This window comes from Amphiura filiformis, chromosome 2 (genome assembly GCF_039555335.1).
Source record: "Amphiura filiformis chromosome 2, Afil_fr2py, whole genome shotgun sequence".
Taxonomy (NCBI): domain Eukaryota; kingdom Metazoa; phylum Echinodermata; class Ophiuroidea; order Amphilepidida; family Amphiuridae; genus Amphiura; species Amphiura filiformis.
In genome coordinates this window covers 37365029-37388960 of record NC_092629.1, presented here as the reverse complement: position 1 = coordinate 37388960, position 23932 = coordinate 37365029, and the positions used below count along the sequence as shown (strand labels likewise).

Here is a 23932-nt window from a genome sequence, read left to right as displayed (position 1 = left end):
AGTCTTACCGCTTTTAAAATATAACGACGCTTTTGTGCATAATTTTGACTCGAAAAATATGCAAGCAAAAGGTAAACGTTTTGCACTATCGTTTGGAGTACATCAAAGCCTAGGGAAGGTTTTCTCGTTTTTTCAAAATATTTGTTTTAAACAAAAATATACACCATTCTGTGCAATTTTTAGCTTAATAGAGTGACAAAATTGCTTTTTTCACATGTTTTTTCAATATTTCAAAAAGAGACGAATTTCAAAAAATAAAAAAACCTTCCCTAAGTGCATGTCTCTTCTTTATGAAAAGCTAACTGAATTTTTTTTACTCCGAACAGATTTTTTTCTAAGTTGTCACAAAAAAATTGGGGTAAAAAAGTGAATTTTTGTGATTTTTTCAAAAACTCGAGATTTTTGAACAAATCTGACGTCACCATGGGATTCCTGGACTCATTTCCTTTCCAAAAATGTATAGTTTTAAATACTTTTGACATACAATTCAGAAATAATGATGCTCGAAAAGGTCCATGTTCTCTCCCATTACACTGGCCTTAAGTCCGCCTGTATTATTAAGGAGCATCCAAAATAATAGCCGGTAAACTTGAAAGTTAGGGCTTATTTCTAACACCAACTTTAAAATACATTTACTGACATCATAATTTAATAAATACATGTACATGATACATATTTACAACAATAATATTTTACCTTGCGCAGCAAAGAATACCATAATAGTGCTTGAATATATCTGTAGCGACCATTTTATTTATTTATCAAAATTCTTCAGGCTTAACTGGCAGGTATCTTTGCTGTACATGTTTGCAGCCCACAATGTTGAAGGTTCGCCACATGTCGAAAATATGGTTAGCTGTCGTATGAAATACGTACAGTTCGCTTTGTCAAATCTAAACCTATCCCCAGCCCTAAACCTAACCCTAGCACACCCTATTTCATATTCAACATACATGTAGTATGTACAGGGTGTGAGTGACCACAGATAAAAAAGTCTGAAATTTGGAAAGCTCCTATTCTTTTGTACAGAGGAAGTGCAGAAAAAGAGATAAAAATCAAGACCAAAAAATCTTAATTCAGATTTTAATCTGAACTCTCACACCACTGTATGTACCGTATTTCATAATTCAACATGATGAACAGTTGACATAGTGGACATTCGCATTGACCCGTTGCGCACTCATCTCGAAACGAGGTTCTACCTATGCCTATCAAACGCATGCTTTAATTACGGTGTACGCTTTGCAAAAACCTCCTGGCATGTTGCTAGAAAAGGGTGAGAGATAAAATTGCACTTTTTGCATACGTATGTGTTTGCAGGGAGAACCTCGTTTTGGTAGCAAGACAGCGGATCCGTGCAAAGGGCGAACAGCGGCCCTGATATGGCAAAGCAATGTAACTCAAGATTTGCCATTTTGAGAAAAACACCCAAGTTAAAGTTTGACTCTTTGATGTTTTTTAAATATTTAGTTGTCTAAAATTGCATAATTAGGCTAAGATACATCAAATCTATAAAACTGTATGAATTGTTAACCAAGAATGTCAGAAATGGAAAGAGCGCCCCGGATTTACCCAGAAAGGCATTTAACTCAAGAAGTCCATATTTTGAGTTACTGTTTTGCCATTATCAGGGCGGTTAGCAGACACACCCTATTTAATATTGCACTTTAAAACCCAGTCTATTTAATACTGGTTTTGGTTCTCTTTGTCCACATAATACTGTAAACTCCTCTGTTTGTAAATTGCCGCTTTACGTAGCTCCTTATAGAATGTGATGACATCTGGATGCGCCCTCACACATTTGGGGTCAAAGTCGATGACCCGGAGACCTTCTAGGCTTGTGGCCCGAGACAAGGCTACATATGCTTGACCGCACTCAAAGACGCGGGATAACGAGATCTCCACACAGTCGAGTGACATGCCCTGCAACAGAAATACAAAAGTTTTTTTTTTCAATCACTGTGGGCCTGCTGATACGGTATGCTCACATGAGCTATAAAATACATGTATTACTACCACCTGACTTCAACATCAATCCTAACTGCTACTTAACATGTAAACTGATTTATGAATCTAAAGTCTTAATCCATCCTAAAAAGTGTCGCATATATGTGGACCAGTTTAACAGTAAAATCTTGGGGTTAGGATTATCATGGTTATATTTGTGTGCAGGGTAAACCAAAATTATTCCAAATCTTGAAACTGACAAACATGTATTAATGTCAATTTTACAATTATTGAATTCACTCAATTAAAACTGTACCCCGTAAATCTCAAAATTTAAGGGCCTGAATGGATGGCCCTTGAAAATGTTAGCTTCAGGGCTCAAATTTCAGGGAGGCCACCGAGGCCATTGCCTGCCCTTTTTGGTGCTCCAGTTCTTTGTAAACTGATCAATGCATTCTTCATCACTTGTTGGCCTTGGTGGCCTTCTTTATCTTTAAACAGTGGAACAGTTTAAACATCTTGAATAATGGGTGCCCCAACAAATTAAAGTTTGTGGCCTGGTTGGCTTATTTCGAACACTATTTAAGTGTGCTGATACCTGATGGCTGTCAACTCTCACACATTCAGTGTGATCCCCATGTATATGAGCACTTTCTCAAGCCAAGGTAGTAAAATCTCACACATCGTAAAAAATATGGTTTAATAAAGTTTTTTTGTCCCAAACCTCGCCTTCACACTTAGATTCTTGCGATGTTATGATTAAATTGGCCCGTACATACATAATTTGGTGGCGCTAAAGACAAAATATTCAGCTGCAACAAATATACAATTGCGTTATTCATGGCGCAAATCACATTTGCACTAGAAACCTACTAAGACGAGAAAGTACCCATTTTTGACAAGAAATGGCAATTCCAGATAAAATGTCTGTGAAAGGTCTGCATGTGCTGCATGTACCTCGCCTTTCCTCACCATTTCTTGCACGTTTCTGTGCTCATTATCTTCCTTTGTTTTCCGCCACGCAAAAGGTCTTCACACTTGACAAAGGTCTATGACCGAAAATTCGTGTTTTATATTTGCTACGCAAATAAATTAATATTATGTGGTTTGACACCAACTATTTCTCTTGGACTTTATTATTCAGGATCTGAGCAAGACTTAATTTAGTTTTCTCAACCTCGATATTCCTCGCCTTTTTTAATAGGCTACCTCACCTTTCCTTGCGCCCATTTCTAGCCAAAAATGGGTACTTTCTTGACTTTGGGGGTTTCTAGTGTTGGTAGCGCAATACAATTAGATTAGCAGCTGTTTTTTTTGGGAGGCGCTTCTATACTTTACTCACCTGACTTTTATGTCAGTTTCAGAGGCAACTGCCTTCTTGTCAGGGTAATTCCTGCACAGGAGCAGTACCCTAATCAGCCTACATTCTTAGTCAGTGGGAGTGGTCTATTACACGTAGACACATAATCTGATTGGACAATCGCATGATTTTGGGTGTCGTCTATCAGGCTGTAGACGACCCCACATCATCATGAGTGTTGATAACGCGTAACACGCTCATAGAGGTGCGCGTATGTATCGCATTGTATGCGTAGACACAGTGCGGAATACTCGCACACGCTAGCAGTATGCGCAACAAAAGATTTGAAGTTGTAAACAAGTTTCGTTCATTTTAGAAAAAGGGGAGTTTTATAACGGTAACTTAATTTTTGCTTTAAAAAATAGTTATTAAAATAATATTATCTGACTAAGAATGAGAATAAACGATAGGAATTTTTATTTTGACTATCCTCTACCTATGATAAACGACAGGCAGGTCCAATATTTTTATTGTAGTGGATACCGGCTGCGCGGCATCCACTACTCAAAATATTGGACCTGCTTGTCGTCTATCACACGGTAGAGGATAGTCAAAATAAAAATTCCTATCGTTTATTCTCTAATTACATTAATCATTAAAGCCATGATCAGCACTCCCAGATTATTATACAGGCATTCTAATTACAATTAGATTCAGTTTTTTTTTCAGGGGCGGCACTTACCTGACTTTTATGAATGGATATAGCCCACGCCAATTTCAGAGGCAACTGCCTTCTTGTTAGGGTAATTCCTGCACCTGCCTTGACAGACCATCTCTCCGTTCTGATCACTACCTCCTCACCACAAATGAACTTTACACAGGGGTACCCTACAAGAAGAAAATGTAAGATAAAGTGTCACTTGGTTCAGCATGTGCTGTGTTGGCTTATCATTGTTTCGTGCATGTACATATATGTGCCACTTTAATCAAACGGGTAAAAGTATGTACACGCAACAAGTAAATCTAAGCTAATAAGCAGAACACGCTGAACTTCAAAGCTATAATTTTTACTGTAATTTCTTGGCCAAACTGGAACATGCGCGTTGCGTCCATGTAGCGTACTAAGCGTGTACGCAATGTAAGGCGCGTGTATGCTTTCTTCTGTACCGCGTTATATTCGCGCGTGTTTAACGCGGAGCCACTAGCGTTTATAGTGTTCCAGTTTGGCCATGAAATTACTGTAAATATTATAGTGCCGCTGACTGGAGGTAGATAAATAGACGTAGGAATCAAAAATCAAACAATGAACTCTCTCACATCCCTGTTTGCAAGATGATGTGCAAAAACAGTTCCACAAACTTTTTCAATAGCTTTGTCTAGATCAGGATCTTGTCAAAGGCATTAATTTTGTCCATCCATGGAGCTACAGTCCCTGTCCAAATTGAGCATCCACAGATAGCTGGATACAACCTAGATGAACGTGCATGTCTTTACAATCTACGATCTGACTCACCTTTATTTCCGTGTTCGAAACCTTTGACAACTCCTCTGGCTCCATTCACCAATCCACGCTGGATATCCAGATTCTTAGCTAACATAACCTGAAAAAAGAATCAAAAAATTATTGTGGAGTCTATAATTGGGAAGAAATATGTGACGTGTCATGTCAAAAGGAGACACTTTTGGGCAGGTTATCAATTTTGAGCTTTTTACATATCTTAAATATAGAAATATTTTGCTCCACAAGGCCGTTTTCCCCCAATGAAATTTGACATTCCTAAGCGAAGATATTGAGTTTGTAAGTTATGGTATTATAAAATTGGAAATTGAGATATCGGTGTTTAAAAATATTATTGACAATGTTGAGAGTAGGAATTACCTGAAAAATGTCTCAAAAAATACAAGATGCCAGTTATATTCCGGTCTGAAACTATCAGACAATATTTTTAACATTGATAACATCACAAATTGGCAACAAACCCAAATTGTGAAAAAATCACCCCGAGCAGATTTTTGGCTATTTCTCCATTTACCATCCTGCCCAAAAGTGTCTCCTTTTGACATGACACGTCACATATGTAACTAAATAAAAGAATAATGGTTGAAATAATAAGAAAACAATGCTTTGTGGCGTAACGGGATTAAGCTAAAGGAATGACAATGATAGGGAATGTGCTATTCCAGTTGAAATCCATACGCCCCCTTTGGATGACATGACCTTAATCTCCCACATAGGGGTTGTAGATTATAGACCGGAATCACCCATTCAGGAAACCCCATTTGAAGTTCATACTACGTGTGTGGAATATTAAGGTCATGTCTTCCACAGGGGGTGCATGGATTTCAACTGGAATACCCCAATGCTACTACAATGTTTTGCCTAGTTCTTTCTACAAATTCAGCGTACTCATAATGCTCTTGTCACGTTAGTATGCACTAGAACAATGTGTGGACTGTGTCGTTCATTGGCTCAACAACAGCACATCGTGTGAATTCCGTGTCACAAGCTAGGCTATACACGAATCCGACGGGAGCTGTTTCTACTCCTCAACCGTGGGTGGCGCTGTTGCGTCCGCCATTGCCGGGGGCCATTTCGCGCTTGATTCAAGTTCATGTGCACGCTGTATGTTCACTTTTCATCTGTTTTAAGCTATTTTAATCAGGTTAATACTACAATTTTTTTCATGATTAGGTCTACCTTATTTTGAGGAGCTGTGGTCGGAACGTTTTTTTGAGCAATTATATTGATGCTCAACTTTAGGCCTGTCATGCTATGCCTTGGGCTTGACTAGTCATTTATTTTTGGTTGGTAGGCCTACTCGGCATTGACACGGGTAGCCACGACCCTAGCATAACTTCGCCGCTCTCACAACCGATATTGGCATGTTGGTAGTGTTATTTTAGACAAGGTTTAACTTCAAGTGTGGGATCTAGAGGTAGGATTCATTCATGATTTATCAAATAAACGATCGAAGCATATACGAGGGGATATCCAAAAGTTTTTGACATCACCCAGAAGCGAAGGAGCTATATTGATGAAATTTTGTCAGTGTAATTACTAGTCCTTATGTACATTATGGTCCAAAAATGGTCTCATAAGAATGTTTACTTTTTTACAGGTGGTGCCAGATGGGCAGTAGGCGCATAACCTGTAAAATGGTGAAAATTGAGGCACGCAGCGTGATTAAGTTCCTGCATTTGAAGGGTTAGGCCTACATTGCTCAGAAAATCTATGATGAAATGAAAGCTATCTACGGTGATGATTGCCCATCATATGGCACTGTTGATTTTTGAAAAAGGAATTTCAAAACTGGCCACATGTCCCTCACAGATGAGCCAAGAAGTGGACGTCCATCACTTTCGGATGATGCGGCCACAGTGAAAAAATTCAAGAAAGTGGAGGATCTTATCATGAAAAGATTATGCGCCTACTACTGCCCATCTAGCGCCACCTGTAAAAAAAAAGTAAACATACTTATGAGACCATTTTTGGACCATAATGTACATAAGGACCAATGATTACACTGACAAAATTTCATCGATATAGCTCCTTTGCTTCTGGATGATGTCAAAAACTTTTGGATACCCCCTCGTACTCGGGCCCATGGGCCTACAATAAAAAAAACGTAACACGCTTTTGTGAGAGCAAAAGCAGGGTTCAGACGGGTCATGGAATTTTGCTTTTTTTTTTTTTTTTCCTGCAAAGTCATGGAATTCAGAAAATCTCTTGAAAGTCATGGAATTTCACAATTTGCTCCACCAAAAAGTTTCTCTGATTAATACTATCATTTTAAACCAAAATGGTAATTAAATTAGCTTTTTCATTACCCTTTTCCGTGTTTTTAAAATCCGTTCCGATTGTTAGGCCTACTTTCTAAATCGGAAAGTGAAATCACGCGTTTACCGCCAGCACCTGCTGCTGATAGGGTAAATTATGCACAGAAATTATGCCGCCACTTGCCCACTATTCCGTCGTCTGAAGGTATTTAGTTAACTATTTAGCTATTTTGGTGCAAAATAATAGGCCTACAAGATGATTTCCGACATCGTTTTTGTGATCCGACTTTCGGATCATGCATGAATGCACATTAATTTTTCTATTTAATATACCTAAAAGATGATTTCCGAATAATACCATATCCCGGTCAACCTCTCATGTCTAATAATTTTGTTACTAATGTCGCTTTTACCATACCCCTGTCAACCTCTCATGTCTAATAATTTTGTTAGTAATGTCGTTTTACCATACCCCTGTCAACCTCTCATGTCTAATAATTTTGTTAGTAATGTTGTTTTACCATATCCCGGTCAACCTCATGTCTAATAATTTTGTTAGTAATGTCGTTTTACCATATCCCGGTCAACCTCTCATGTCTAATAATTTTGTTAGTAATGTCGTTTTACCATATCCCGGTCAACCTCTCATGTCTAATAATTTTGTTAGTAATGTCGTTTTACCATATCCCTGTCATCCTCTCATGTCTAATAATTTTGTTAGTAATGTCGTTTTACCATATCCCGGTCAACCTCTCATGTCTAATAATTTTGTTAGTAATGTCGTTTTACCATATCCCGGTCAACCTCTCATGTCTAATAATTTTGTTAGTAATGTCGCTTTTACCATATCCCGTCAACCTCTCATGTCTAATAATTTTGTTAGTAATGTCGTTTTACCATATCCCGGTCAACCTCTCATGTCTAATAATTTTGTTAGTAATGTCGTTTAACCATATCCCGTCAACCTCTCATGTCTAATAATTTTGTTAGTAATGTCGTTTTACCATATCCCGGTCAACCTCTCATGTCTAATAATTTTGTTAGTAATGTCGTTTTACCATATCCCGGTCAACCTCTCATGTCTAATAATTTTGTTAGTAATGTCGTTTTACCATATCCCGGTCAACCTCTCATGTCTTATGATGTCGTTTTTGTTGCAAATTGGTATACGACATCAGTATTGATCAAATGAATGTTGACGCAATGATACTTTAGTTGTTGTTTAGATAAGAGTAGGGCCTACTAATTTCCTGCGGCGCTATAAATTTAGTTTCTCTCAAATCTTCTGATCGTTAAATGTAGATTAGCCTACGAGGGTATGGTCCTAAGATTCCTTCTCATGTGCTTTTGAAATTAATTATAATGTATTCGGTACTAGCTTTTTACTAAGGGTTCTACTGCCTTTAAAAACGGATGCGACAACAACGACACTTGAAATATATGGTAATTAAATTAGCTTTTTCAGATGACTTTCAGATGGTTCATGCACATTAATATTTTTTATTAACTAGACCTATCTAGGGCCTAACTGCTATACACATGCTATGTCGTCTGAAGGTATTTAGTTAACTAAATTTATTTAGCTCTATTGGTGCGAAATAATAGGCCTACAAGATGATTTCCGACATCGTTTCGTTTCGACTTTCAGATCATGCACACACTTTTTTTTTTTTTTCGTTTAATATAGGCCTAGACCTACAAGATGATTTCCGAAATAATTTGTGACATGATCAAGGGGAATGAGTCGGATGTCGCTAATATTGTTTTTGAAATATTGGCAAAAACAGTGTTCAAATTCTTTTGTTTTGTATTGTTTTCAGTCATTGATAAATTGCTCATAACTCGGTAACCATACGTCCGATTTTGATGGAGTTTGCATCAAAATGTAGCATTAATTTGTAAACAGCTAGAAAATGATGCAAAAAACTTCTAATTGAAAATTGCCGATAAGTGACTCATCCCCCTTGACCATGTCACATTTACTTCAGACTTTCAGATGGTTCATACACATACTTTTTATTAATTATCTAACCCGGGCTATCTAACTGCTACACATGCTTTGTCGTCTGAAGGTAGGATTTAGTTAGAAGTAATACAAGATAATTTCCGACATTAATATTAACCATGCATAGACAACTGGTATACATATCCAGTAGGCCTACAGAGTTTTCTAATCAACATTAGCACTATTTTGTTGTTGTTGTTGTTGTTGTTGTTGTTGAAAACATGCCCTAACAAAACCCGATGTTAGGCCTATAGCTTCTGGTGGGTGGTCCACCTGAATCAATGAATTGTTAGTTTATGCATGAGTCATGTAACTTAAAGCCAGTGCAAAAGTTTTAAAAATGCTTCGTGCATAGTTGAATATGGGAACGTGGACATTTTTTAAAAAGTGTTAGGCCTATAACTTGAAAATGGAGCCTCTTTGAAAATTGTTTTGAAAAAATAAATGCCAGTTTTCAACGTGAAGGTGGTTGAACTAATGCATATTTTGAAAGTAGAGTGCCCCTTAGCATGGTTAGGGTTTTGAAGTAAACAAATAGTACAATTGTATGAAAATGGTTGGTGCATTATATAGGCCTACTAGAGAAAGTCATGGAATTCTTTAATTAAAGTCATGGGAAGTCGTGGATTTTTTTGCTCATGAAGTGTAACCCTGCAAAGATTTGCCGTCCGGACTTTTTTCAAAAATCAGTGAGGCAGTCCCTTATTATTTGTTATTTATAGGCCTATATTGTTTTTTTACCATTCATTTCTGTGTAAAATTGCAATTGCAAAGGCTTTGGCAACACATAAACGGGAAGGCCCCTAATACTCTTTGTTTCCCCAAAGCCCCAGGCCTACCCCTAGCTTGAAGAGCGTGTTATAGGCCTACATGTTTATAAATGGTAAGCAAGAACTTCTAAACATGTCTTTTCATTGCAACAATTTTAGAAACAAAGAAAGAGACCAAAGAAGAAAAAATAACAAAAATATTTGAAAATCTTCAAAAATCGGGCGGGGACGTTATTTATTTTCCAATTGGCCTTATCGGGAAGTAGGCCTACCACATCGGACTTTCAATTCCTCGCCTAAGAAAATAGTCAGTCAAAGATCGATAATTTTCTTGTTTGTTTGTAGCTTCTTAATTAAAAGCATTCATCATTTGCATTTTTTTAAGTTTAAAACTCTCCTTCTGATGAAAATGTTGCGATATTTTATAGGCCTACTACTTAAAAGTTAAAACTATTTTCAATAAACCTGTATCCGGTTCTTTAAGCCAGAGCTGAGCGACCGATGTTTTTTAACACTTTTCATACGGACGAAATAAGCTTTTGTTTACAATATTTAGGCCTCACGCTTCACGGCGAAAAAAAAGATGCATAAATTCACTTTTTTGACAAGTAAATTACCTTGAAATTCTAGTTTTGGCCAGTCTTGAACATCATCTGCCTAAGCAGGCATGGCAATTTGATGATGGTGACAGTGAAGTGAACTTAGTGAAGCATATCCAATGTATTGTTGTTGTTTGCTTATGCTATGCTGCACAAATGGCCCCCGTAATGGCCCCCCGTAATGGCGGCGATGTAAGAGGGCGCCCTTTCGAGAGTGCTCGCTCGGATTCGTCTATACCGTAGAAACAATTTGAAGTGAGGGTTGGAGCAGGTTCAGATTTAAGCTGTGGCACAGTGCTAGTAGATTTTGTTATGTGTAACTTTTTTTGTAGGAGATTTTGTGCTCTTTGCCTGTACAAACAATGAGGTCACCTTCATCAGCAGGTCACTTCATTGGTTTTACAGGCAAGTGTCACAACCCTATTATACAGTGTGTTAGCCAGTGCGAGAATCAATATTGATTCTTGCAGAATAAATTTACGGGAATCATTTGATTCTTGCAAATCAACTTCTATGTAAACTACAAAAGTTTGCGAGAATCAACTTTGATTCACGCAAATCTGTTTACAAGAATCTTTGCGAGAATCGATTCTCGCTTGAAATTCTGACCCTGCACCTGTCATTTTGCTCCTGGGACAGACAAAGTTAATACCTGTGACATATGCTAAATTCTAAAAATAATGTTTGAATGAGTTCTGTGAACCCAAAACAAGACCAGACAAACAAATAAAGGCTATAGCAATATCTATTTCAACTAACTGAACCCCCAAAAGATGCAGAGGTTGGGTTTATGTTTTCAGGGTCAAACTTTGGACAGGCAGTTTTGTTGAAAATTACGGGTACAACCCGTAGAATCATGGCATGTTGCCTATGAGGACTGACGCTAAATCAGGTACCATGTGAGCAAACTCGAAAATAGCGCGAGCGTACACAAAAGAAACTTCACACGTAAGATGAGCGATGTCCCCAGGTCTGAATGCTGTACCGGCGCCAGTTGAATTCGAGTACACTTAGAGGGCACATGCATGGAAAATTCCTATCTTGTTTGTTTATTAATCTAAGGATGGGCATTTGTCAAATCCTAAAGTTTGTTTGGCATACATAAGGTGGAAAAAATAAGACTCACAACACTGTGTATTGATATAGAATGGCATGCACGCAGTTGGGTGCAATGCTTACGCTAGTTGTGAGTGTCTTATATGAATTTACACAAGCGTGAGTTGGGACTTTATTGACATACGCAGTAACAAAAGCCGAATAATTTCCGCCTTACATTAAGTCAAACAAACTTAAGCTCAGACCCTACCAGAGTACTGTATGACTTACTTGTGCTCCAATCTTGAGTTCAATCCTAGACCCAACTGGACACTGGTTGTTCATATGTTTTGCTAATTCAGGATCACTGTCATAAGCCTCAAAGAGCACAGAGTCTCCTACAAAGAAAAACAAGTCGATCAGTAAATTATGCGGTGCGTAAAAATTGTGTGCATGCCAGAGGGGTAGTTCTCTATACTGAGCACAAAATGCATCCGTACACTTAAGCATCCGTACACTTAAAACAAAAGCAATATCTTAAAGACACTAAACCTGAATTAGCAAATAAAGTAATCATAGATGCATATTTTGATACCTCATTTGGCATGATGCAACTTAATTATCTTAAGTTATACCAATATGAATGGAAAAGGAGAATTTCAAAAGTGACAAATTTAGGATATTTCTTCCTTCAGGGCAATTCCAATCTGCAATTGTAAAAATAAGGGCTCATTACAGTGTGACAGAACAGCACTCATTTTGCTGTGCTTATAATTAGATACTTTTTCATAGGTGAGGTAACGATCCGCTCCTTTTAAAAACATGCGAGCCTAAGGCGAGCACCTTGCCAATTTTCTGGAATTCCGGGGAATAGGCTGCATGGTATCACCCCCTCAAAAAAAAAAGGTGTTTTTGCTCTTTTGTGACAAATTATCATCATAATTCGAAATGTAAAAAAATAAATAAATTTTTTTTTTTTCATTTCCGGAATTTTTTTTTTTGGGCCACATTTCCGGAATTACAGGAAGACTTACATCTCTGCTTTTTGTATGCAGAATATGTATGGAGATGGAATTCTACGGTATACCAGATGGCAGAAAGTATGGCATCCTGTATGGGGTCATTTGTACTGCCCCTTGGGTAAATGTGTCTCTTGAAAAGATTTGCATGAATAAAAGTGGAAATTGATCAGAATCATACATGATTGATTGGTGTACATAGATCTGCTTGTCCTGCAATTACTACGGTCCTCATATTCATTAGTGCTAATGGTCACTGCATGATAAGTTTGCTAGAACCCGAACCCTAAACCCCAGCCATAAACCTAACCCTAATCTAGAATCGGGAATAATGCTGACATACCGTCAAGTTTCTGTAGTTGGATCTTGTTGAGTTGCTCCACGTCTTCTTTATGCGTACATAGCCTTGTTGCTAGGATACCGTCCTTGTCAATACTGTGAGAAGCTGTCGATGTCATCTTCTCGCAAACTTCTCTGGGACATCTAAAGAACACAAACAAATTAGGGAAAAGGTATAGGATAATTGACCCAAAGTTACAGCAATATACACCCCTCTTGTATAAACCCCAAGTATACACAAACAAATTAGGGAAAAGGTATAGGATAATTGACCCAAAGTTACAGCAATATACACCCTCTTGTATAAACCCCAAGTATGGTATTTTCAACCATGGAGTTTCATCCTGCAGTCTATTTGTGTGTGTTTACTAACCACAAGACCCACACACATAAAAATAATGTTCTCCTTGTTTTAGCTTTCAATAATCTGTTAAAAAAATACTACATTTTTTGTAATATACTTTAAGTGAGTTTTACATCTTGTTCATCATCTTCATTAAAATTATATAGTTACCAGTATAAGAACATTCACATGGCCAGTTCATTAAACTGGCTAGCTAGCACATCGTATTGTGAATCGTACAAATTTATGATGGGTTTGCGATCTACGATACCTTTGGGATTTGAGATGTGTTTAGGACATGTCATAAGTGTTAGTAAAATATGATACCCCTGTTGATTTTGTGACCCATGTAACCTACCTTCCTATCCTGATGTTCTGTAGTATCCCGATGAACAAGTTGTCGTTCTGTCGTCTCACCTGTCGCAGCTCAAAGTTTTGGTTGATGCACTTACTCCAAGCAGGCGACTGAAATGCACAACAATTATACTTATGAATAAAGGGTAATGCCAAATCCTTTACACCCAAATAATTGTGTATACAAATATTGGGCAAGGTGCAGCCGAATCCATTATTAAATATTTAAACGCTTTTACTGCCGAGGACACATTATTTGGGTGTAAATTCTTGTAACAAAATATAATGTGATTTAAAGAGAAAATATTACTTTTCCCCCAAATATATTTAAAGTTGTATCCACAACGCAAGTGACAGCGCAAATCGTGGAAATATTGTTCAAGTGTAACCAAGCGTAATGTTATGCGTAGAATGTGTTACGGCGCTTGACCCATTACTGCAGAATAAAAGGCTCTCACATGATGTATTTCAATAAATCAGAGAGCATGATTCTGATTAATGGGCAGTTCATAGCAGATCTTTCTGAAGTGTGTGGACCATTAATAGAAGTGCTTAGTTTTGATGACAAGAGGGACAAACTTTATTGAAAATATTAAAGAAAAGATTTTGACACACCATATTATATAAAACAATTATTTGTTTTGTCAGTCATATCAAAAACATTTGATCAAATCCAGCGCTATTTCAAGAAACTGCAGACCATAACCTTATGACATAATATAACCAGACATGCTTCATAATCGTGAGAAAACATAAATTCCAAGTAGACCTCCCAGGTAGCCCTGGGCCGGTTTATTCCTGGGGCCTAGCTAGGCCAATCATCATCCTATAATTATCTGTGAAATTGTTCCCATGGCTCCACAATGAATTATATTGAGTGCGGGAACACTACACCAGGTTTTTGCAACCCGTCAGACGGGAGACCTGCCATGTGCAATGTGCTGAGATGAGCTCTCACTCAGTCAAACTTTAAAGGTCGGCATGGCAAAAACCGATTTACGATATGGAAAACTTAGTGGTCTCTTGATAATTGATAAGTGTTTATGGGTTGACCAGGCACTTTTTTCTGCCAAGTAGACCCACAATGCCCAACTTACTTGGAAGCAGAATTTCCTTCTCTGCCCTGGTTTGGTAACTGGTGGCAGCTGAAGGAAGTCTCCACACAGAATGAGTTGTATACCACCAAATGGCTGGGTGCTATTACGTACCGCTCTTGCTACAGCCTGCAAATATACATTACATGTACGCAATTTTGGTTTAATCCTGTGAGCACTACCTGCCGATCTAACATTGCCTCTGATTGGTCAATTGCATGATATCTTCACTTTAATCACCAATCAGAATGGAGCTTTGCAAATAATTCATCCCAATTTTTTTTTTGCATGGTGAAATTATTCTAACAATGTTGCTGATTGGTCCAATTGATAATGAAAACTTCTTTTTGACCAATAGGCAGGTAGTTCTCATAGGGTTAATGATCAAATACAGACCGCAAAACAATGAAGATACCAGTTATGTGTTACCCCTGTATATCCAAAACAAAGGCAGATATGTTATAATTAGAACATTTCAGCTTGGATTCAGGACCTAATTTGTTGAAATTGTTCTAGAAATAAAGACACAAATGATCCAAAAACCCAAGGAAGATGCAAATTCAAAAGTTGTAGTTTGCTCCATTGCATGCCCAATTGATTTGTACACGAGTGCATATACGTAAGAAAACTGAATTGATAGAAAATGCTCAGATCTTCAGAATATTGGCGAAGCTTACAAACTTCAAAATGAGAATCATTGTTTCCCAGGAAAATAGCAGAGAGCAGGCTAGACAGTAACATGAGTAAGTTTATTTCACCTTGAAGGCATGGACACTTAGTCTTGCAAATGTAGGTTAACTTTCCCCTAGGCCAGGCCTTCTCAACTGGCGGCACGTGCCCCACTTGTGGCACTTGGAGTTAGCTGAAATGGCGCATGGTAAATTTACTAATTATTTCACATAAATTTTTAACAAAAAAAGGGGTGAAAACACCTCATCTGAACCTTTAGAAAGCTCTAAAATCTCAGAGCTTCCGGGGCACTGCCCCCTGGACCCCCGCGGCCGGGGCTTTCACACTGGACCCCTCCAGGGGCCATTTAGGCGGGCTCCTGGACCCCACCCGCCATGCGTTTGGTCGCGCACATGCTCACTCGCAAAATCCTCCCTTAACATGTTGGCACTTCATGATCACTAAAATTTCCCAGTTGGCACTTCAAATAAACTAGTTGAGAAGGCCTACCATAGGCCATCCAATATGCCATACGTAATAGTAGGACTACAACTGGTATCTACTGGTCAGTTGATACTCTCATATTTTTTCCAAGTGTGGCTTTAAAAATAAATGAGTCTTACCTCAAGCTTGGAAAAGAAATCACCATCCACCATAGAGATCTCATCAACTATGAGATGTTTACACGCCTTCCACTGTCTTATTCTTGTCTGTCTACATGCCAGTTCTATACACTTTGCCAATGGAGCTGTCCCGTCTCCCATACCTGCAAATTATAAAAGATAGGATAAATTCTGGAAACCCTCACCCATGGCATACACCGCCTATGGAAGACATGACTACACAAGGGGTGTGAATTTCAAATAGAGTCACAGGTAACCCATAATACCCATTTGATATTCACACTCCCTGTTTTATATTGGTTAAACAATGTCCTGAAGCTTGTTTACTTGTAGTATTTAGCTTATATGCTGGTTTCATACTTTCCTGCCGCTTGCTGCTTTGCCGCTCTGGAGATGATTTTACTTCACTGGGCAGTTGCACTAGAAACGCTAGCGGTGACCAGTGGCAAGCCGGTATATCGATCACTCCACCGCTTTGCTGCGGCGGCAGCAACGCCGCTCTGACGTATGAGAACAAAATATGATTTTGGAGCGGTGCTGAGCAGCAAGAGTGTCTTTCAGAGTCATGCCGTTGCTGCTCATCTCTATGCCGCTCTGCTTGCAGACAAGTGTAAGCGGCATTATGAAGCACCACGCCGCACAGCGGCAGAAAGTATGAAACCAGCATTAGGCCTAGAAATTTGGTGAGAATCTCTTGCAAAAGAATATCTTACTGATTTTTGCGTGTATCTAACTTATAGAGGTTCTCATACATTTGTAGAGTTTACACACTAAAATTGGGAGTATCAATACTTGTAAAATGCAGCTGCAGGAATGGATTCTCGCAAGCTAAGTGAAATGTAATTCTACCACATGGCTTACCTGCAAATTGATGCAAGGTAGTACCGCCAATATGACATGCAGCCACGCCTGTACTTGCAGTAGCAAAGGTGCTGTTTGGAGGCAACGCACCAACAATCTTTTTCAGTAGAAACGATTTGCCCGTACCAGCACTGCCCGTGAAGAAGATGTTCTGGCCTGCTTGTACGGCGTTTAAGACCTCTTTCTGCTCGCTGGAGAGATTGCATTGTTTCAATGTGACATGTAACTTTTTCCTTGGTGCTTGTTCAGACTGTTAAATAAAAGCATACATTATATCCATGGATGAAAATATTGCTTGTGATACATACTCTACAGGCCTACATGTATGGCAGTAACAGAACAGAAAATGTTACAAGTTTTAAGACAAACAAACTTAAATGGTGAGAGCGCAAACTAATCAGAGTCAGAGAATGCGCTCACTGCAAACCCAAAATGTCTATAATTCAGCAAATCGTCTAGTATTGGAGATTAGATATGAATACTAGGGTATTAGCCTTTGTTAAACTGATACTGGACAAAATTATGGACCCAATTATAGACACATTCTTGGACTGCTAGCTCCCAATTTACCAGCCCAAATGTTTTGTTGTAGACTTTTTCTGAAGATCACTAACTATTATTCAATGTTGATTGTTGTACAACTATATAAAAATTACTGTTCAAATAATACTATTTAAACATACCCCATTGAAATCCATGCTTAATGTTTGTTAGCAATTCGCTGAACTGGAAAATTGCTTCTTTTCACTGATTTATAAGAACGCATGTTTGCTTCTTATTCCAGAATCACCCATGTGTAAAATGCACCCAATGCTGTTTTGGGCTTAGTGTCTAATATTGAGTCTATTTATCAGACTACATTTGAGGTATACTGACCATATAGTGGTCTAAATTTGTGTCTATATTTAGTAGTTAATCCCTCATTGTTACTGCCAAACCAATTCTACACGTTTTGCTGACCCAGCACCCTTTAATTACCCCCAGGGGATTACCTCAGAGGTACACTGCTGCCAAGCTACTTCATTTGTACTCTAGAGTAGCTGTCTGGTTACACTCTATAGTATGGAATCATGTACAATCCACACACTGGTACTGGATCGGTACTACACTGGTATACTCTAGAGTAGCCACAAAGAAGCTGGGCAGCAGTGTACCTCTGGGGTTGGCATCAAGTGAAATCTGGTAGCACTTGTATAATTTATACAAGAGGTACTAGTGGAAACTGATATATTTCATGTCAATAATTCAGAACAATTTAAGCCATGCACCCAATGTGTTACAATTAAAACTTAATGAAAGAATGCATTGACACCACAGGAATCAAACCTGTGACCATCTCTGTATGACATTCCTATGTGGTGAGGAAGGACTGGATGCACCGGGATTTGAAGGATCCTTTGATTAATTTTACCTGCATGTTCTCATTGGTGTCCCTAGCTCGTTTCAGTCCTTTACGTTTGTTTGGTGCCGGCGTGGTTCCCGTCCCGTTACTCTCAACTTTCTTGGCTCTCACGTTGTTAACCGTCTGTACGTCTCTCTCTGTCAATGGAATTGAAAGGTGATTATAAAATGGAACATTGGTGGCGTCTTGCATGCAAAAACTGTGACATTTTGTACAGTCAGACAAAACCTTCCAAGAATTGATTAATTTATAAGGAATGTAATGTAGGCCTACTTATGTTCTTAAATTGAATTTAAATGTTTCTGTGAACTCAAAACTAGATCAAAATCAAAATCAAGGCTTTCACAATTTAGCTTTTTGAAGTGACTGAACCCCCAGAAGGGGCAGATGTCCTGTTTATGTTTTCAGGATCAAATTTTGGACCACAGTTTTGTTGAAAATGACGGGCACTTGTCAAATTGACCCTGCTCCCCCTCCATGATCCAATAGGGATCCTACCTGTCAAAGGGCTGATTTCTTGGAACTTCCTTGGTAGCTCCGACAACAACCTGGCTCTCTCCGCCATTGGCTTCCCTTGCTGGTTGCACACACGCTTCACCATCATACTCTTCAAAAACGCGGCTAGTTTATTCGGCGGACAGTTCGAGATCATGATGTTCAATCTCCTGGCGGGGAACTGGATGCAAGCTTTCCCATCTTTGACAAACTTCCGTCGAATGTTGATGTTGTCTTTCAGAGAGTACTTTGTGACGATCTTTCCCATTTCGAGCTTGAGGATGAGGTCTTGGAATTCGTTGCGACCCAAGATGGCGGTGGAATTCCTTGCCGAGTTGCGTTTGATGACCTCACCGCTCGGGTTCAATGTTTCAACTGTTATGCTACATGTCAGGTATGCTGCTGATGAGGGCTCCATGGTGAAAATCTATGAAATGAGAACAAAACAATTCAGTCATTGTTGATATACAGCTGAGTGATGGGGTAAATTTTTTTTAAATTTCAGCAGAGAGTACTATCTATCCGGAGGGGGGAAAAATTACAAATTCCACAAAATATGCTTTCAAAAATAATTTGCAAGCAAATTCGATAATTCAGAATAGAGTGCATCGTGGGTATTAAAAGATCTGGGGGATATCCCGATGGGGCTCACACAGTTTTCCAATGGCGATGAACTTTGCACTTATTTAACAAAAATTTTTTACCAACTGTTGGGTACGATTTGTCCCCACCCCACAGAACTTTCATATAACAAACAACGATCATTTGAACCTACCTTGGAAGTAATTGGAATGTACAACACCTGTTGTACAATCACAGGAATTTCCAATCAGTCAAAGTTAATTAATTCCCATAGTCGGGAGGACTGTGTATTATATCAAGTTTTGCGTCTGAGATATTTAGCCACAATGCTCTCTGTAAATGAATTATCAAATTGGCTTCAAGTATGGGTTAATGCCGTGGCTAAAAAGTCACACACAAGTCCCAAAAGTAAGATGCACAAGCATGTCATCATGATCAGTCAATAAATTCCATGAGCCATAAGGCCAATGAAAGTCAATTCCTAGTTTCCCGTTACACAATTTTTCATGACTGTGTAGGTGACCATTTCATTTTTCATTATTTCATACCATTTCATTATTGCATCTGTTACAGGTGAAAACCAATAACTGGTCGCATGTCATAAGTTGGGTATGCTAAAAGGGTGGAGGGATTACACTTTTCTGAAAATTGCGATACAAATTTGATTGGCTTTCCGTAACCCCATATCCTACAACAGTGGTTGATACCTCATTTTAAGCCTAATATTATACTCTTTCAGTCTACTGAATATACAGTAATTATAAATTATTCAGTAAAAAAATCACATCAGTTGAAATAAAAAAATGCCAGGGGTGGAGGAGCAGGCGGATGCGGGAGTGTGCAATAGGGCATATGGCCATGTGTCTTGAAGTCGCCTCCCAAATAGGGTGGAGGCGTTGCGTTTTTCTGTATCTCTCTGTAATAAATTTACTATAACTTTACAACCATGCAAGCCACACCTTTGGTTGTGGTGTCATTTAAAGCTTAAACTCCCTTCTCTGTGCTGTGCAAAATTCATGACATAAAGTTGCAGGATACTGGAGAAGTGTCATTTTGTATTGTGAGTATTGAGGGTGGAGGAGGAGGCGGAAGCGGAGGTGCGGAAGCGGGCCTGTACAAACCCTATGGAAGACACGGCATTGCACTTGATTTTTAAAATTGCTCCCACTCATAAGGTCCCTGTCCATGCAACTTGGACCCAAGAGTCCATGAGTGAAGAGGTATATATGTCAAATGTTATGTTGATTTCTAGCTCGAAAGATGTAAATATGCTCAAAAAGGCTGCGCAACGCAAAATGGGGCGAGCTCAAGACACATAGCCATATGTGAAAATTCACATGTCAGCATGTCAAAACTACTGGTTACTTTTTCAAATCTAGGGAGGGTATGATGTATTGACAGCTTAGAATGTTGAATTTGTACAACTAAAACAATTACTGACTACTTAAGGTGGCACTACACCCTCTGATAAATTTTGTGACAAATTTTGCATTTTTCTCAAAAAGTAACTACACACTGGTAACAAAAGTTATATGTATATTATAGGGGCAAGGAATCCAATTACTTCACTGAAATTTCAGTGATTCAAGACAAGGGGTTCTTAGTTAAGAAGTGAGGTATATTCTAGCGGTACCGTACCTCTTTTCTTATCATAAATAACGTACCCCTTGGATTGAGTCACTGAAATTCCAGTGTAGTAACTGGATTCCTTACCCCTATAATATACATGACTTTTGTTACCAGTGTGATATTATTTTGTGAAAAAAATGCAAAAATAGTCACAAATTTATCAAGGTGTGTAGTACCACCTTAATGGGTTATATGGTCCATTTTTTCATGTTTAATGAAATCTTGGTTGAATTTCAGAATTTTTAGCAATATGCTAATGTACAATTCTCTTCTTGATATTCATTTCCTCAATAATAGAATAACCATCTCGCTAATTACTCACAAAAGGTCATTGACCTTTACAATGTAATTTTAACATACATACAATTATTTTAAATAGTTCATTTGAAGCATTAATGTTTTGAGAACATATCCTCCAAATCTGATGACATTCTTGCATAAAATAAAAATTTTACAATCATTTTTGTAATTGAGGTCCGATTTGAGAAAAACACATTTGAAAATTGAGATTTACATAGACGCCTGTGTATTAATTAATTAGTAATTAAGCATTATCTCAAAAATTAAGCAGGTGTTTTAAAAGGTTAAAAATGGTGTTAATTATTAGAGATTGTCAATATGGTCACGTGTCTTATGGTGGGACCATAAAATACCTGGTGACGTTACATTTTACTCTCCTCTTTCAGATTCAGGGCTATTCTTGGTCCAATTGCATCAAGTTTGGGCTCATTATACAGCCTGATTATTCTAATTTTCAAATATGTTTCTCAATTTGGAATGCCAATTTGTTTAATTAGTGAAAAATACCAAACTGTTAACGAAGATAAACCTGGTGGATAAGCGGTAGTGGATAAGCGGTAGTGGAGTATGTGCATTCTCTATGGGAGACATGGCATCCTTTTGAATTTTAAATTATATCATTGCCAAATTGTGTGCTATACTTGCAAATCATACCCAAAGAAAGCTTGATCATTCATTATTCATATTCAGCTATTAATTTTATCTAATCGTGTTAACAAGTACTCACTGAGAACCGCAAGTCACAAGAACCTCAATTTTTTCGTATTCACTTACACACAAATGCCAAGATTTTCAGTCACGACATGCGTTTTGACTTTCAATTGTTGTATCTTGAGAATTATACACCCTAAGATAGGAAAATTATACATTTTTGGAAAGCTTTTTACCCAAGGAATCCAAATATGCAGTTAAAATAAATGTAGGATACACTCTAAAGAAAATATCTTCAAAAATGTAATCAACATTTTGTGCATGAAGTTACGTATATTTTCACACCCTGTATCACCACTTTGGTCAACCATAACATGGCAAAAGTATACATTTTATTTAAGCTCATAGTGTTGCCTGCCACAAAATTAGATTACATTTGAGATATTCCAAATCAGAAGCAAATGCAATAAATTATGAATTCACTAGTAAAATTAATTTTTTTCATGATATCACCCTATATATTTTCTTACGCACCCTGTATACCAACTTCATTTTTGCATAGTTGGATTCCTTGGAACATAAGCTTTCCAAAAATGTATAGTTTTGTTGATGTGAGATGTATAGTTTTAGAGATGTAACAATTTAAGTGAAAAGGAGGACAAATGATCAAACAAAATCAGTGCTTGTAACGCAAATGTGCCCCACCATATGACACATGACCATATACAACATATCAAAGAATACATTTTTTGTCATTTTTTACCATGTAATGGAAATTGTACCCAACTTTAGTTCCAGTAACTGTAACTCGTCGTACCTAGAGTTACAGTTCACTCTATTATTATCTTTTCCACTAAGAAACATCACAATATGTGGGCTCATTTTGGGCTCTAAGGATGCAGCTGAGGAACTCTCTCAAGGATAGTTTGGGCATGCCCTGACGATTTTAATCCCATTGTACCAGGGTTTGGGCGTGCTTGGATGATTTTAATCCCACTGTACTAGTCTATACTCCCAAAGTTGAGGTAATTGATCAACATTGATCTCATCTTTTGGGTGGGTTGAAAATTCCCAGGGTTGGCAAAACCTGCAATCTTCATGGGAGTAATTTACTTAGTGCAAAAGTGGTCAAAATATTGCTCTGCAAAATGTCTTGATTTTCATGATTTGGATTTATCATATTGAGCAGTATTCTACTTGTGATGTTTCTACACTGTGTAGAGAGGGTCTACAAATGTACAGCATCTCTGAGGTAAAACTGACAAATACAAGGTATATTTCTTGATGCTTGAAGTTTGGATTTCTTAAACGTACAGTGCATCCCTATGTACCGCTGCAAGACTTCAGGTCAGTAGATGTCATTATGTTTATGATAAAGACTGAAGTCTTGCTGGCAGGACTAACCCAACTTATGACATGCGACCAACTACCCATGTATACATGTGATAAATCACAGTTTGTAGTTTACAGATGTATGTAGTTTACAACCACATGAAGGTGATTGTACAACTATTAATTATCAAAAGTTTCACAATATTTTTTACGGGATGAGATCAGAGCAGATCAAAAAGTGTGGAACAGAGTTAGTGAGTAGGTATTCATTATTAATTCATCGTGATACGCGTCTTCTTTTGCGCTCCGCGTGAGATGGGCGCAGTGACATGTGCGCGTGCACGCAACACTAGCAAATCGTGGATCGTGTTAATTGGGTTCCAAAGCTGCGTGACGCAGCTTGTTTATGCCCTGCCTACTGGTCATAAACGGAATTTATGACCAGCAAAAAAGGATTCATATCCAATCAGAAACGTCGTTATATCGTGAGTATGTACATGTATGAATGATTGATCATGTTCATGTTGAATGAAAAAAAACACTCTGAAATTGCATGCTTGTTGTGTGTGGGCATTCAGACTCAGATACCTAACTAAAGCTTCGCATCCTCAAGTGCATCAACATCACTTACCGTATTTCCTCACAATTGATAAATTATAGCACGTAAATCATAAACATCAGCACAAAATCCCACTCGAAATGGACTCGACAGCCGGCTTTTTGATCAGCTGTCCGAAAACAAAAGGGAAAGCCGGGTTTTAAATTGACCCGGCTATTTCGACCAATCACATTTACGGTAAGAATTC

At 38.1% G+C, this 23932-nt stretch overlaps 2 protein-coding genes across 3 annotated transcripts in view; one reads left to right on the top strand and one right to left on the bottom strand.

Moving 5' to 3' along the window:
• Positions 1 to 273: 273 nt before the first annotated feature.
• On the bottom strand, positions 274 to 23914 carry LOC140146173 (ATP-dependent DNA helicase PIF1-like). Of its 2 annotated transcripts, none has more exons than XM_072167940.1 (12): positions 23758 to 23914; positions 18636 to 19059; positions 18147 to 18274; positions 16736 to 16985; positions 15875 to 16017; positions 14586 to 14711; positions 13493 to 13599; positions 12796 to 12935; positions 11725 to 11831; positions 4761 to 4848; positions 3990 to 4135; positions 274 to 1923 (listed from the first exon to the last, which is right to left on the bottom strand). In XM_072167940.1, the coding sequence occupies exons 2-12, from the start codon at positions 19048 to 19050 to the stop codon at positions 1684 to 1686; spliced, it is 1890 nt and encodes a 629-aa protein (XP_072024041.1). In that variant the 5' UTR covers positions 19051 to 19059; positions 23758 to 23914; the 3' UTR covers positions 274 to 1683. The 2 variants fall into 2 exon arrangements, with proteins under 2 accessions (XP_072024041.1, XP_072024042.1); XM_072167941.1 differs by lacking the exon at positions 23758 to 23914 and adding an exon at positions 19408 to 19529.
• Positions 23899 to 23932, top strand: part of LOC140146177 (tetratricopeptide repeat protein 33-like) — a 36371-nt gene continuing 36337 nt past the window's right edge. Inside the window, exon 1 of the mRNA XM_072167950.1 lies at positions 23899 to 23922. The gene's annotated coding sequence lies outside the window, so the exon portion shown is untranslated. The remainder of the gene's footprint in view (positions 23923 to 23932) is intronic.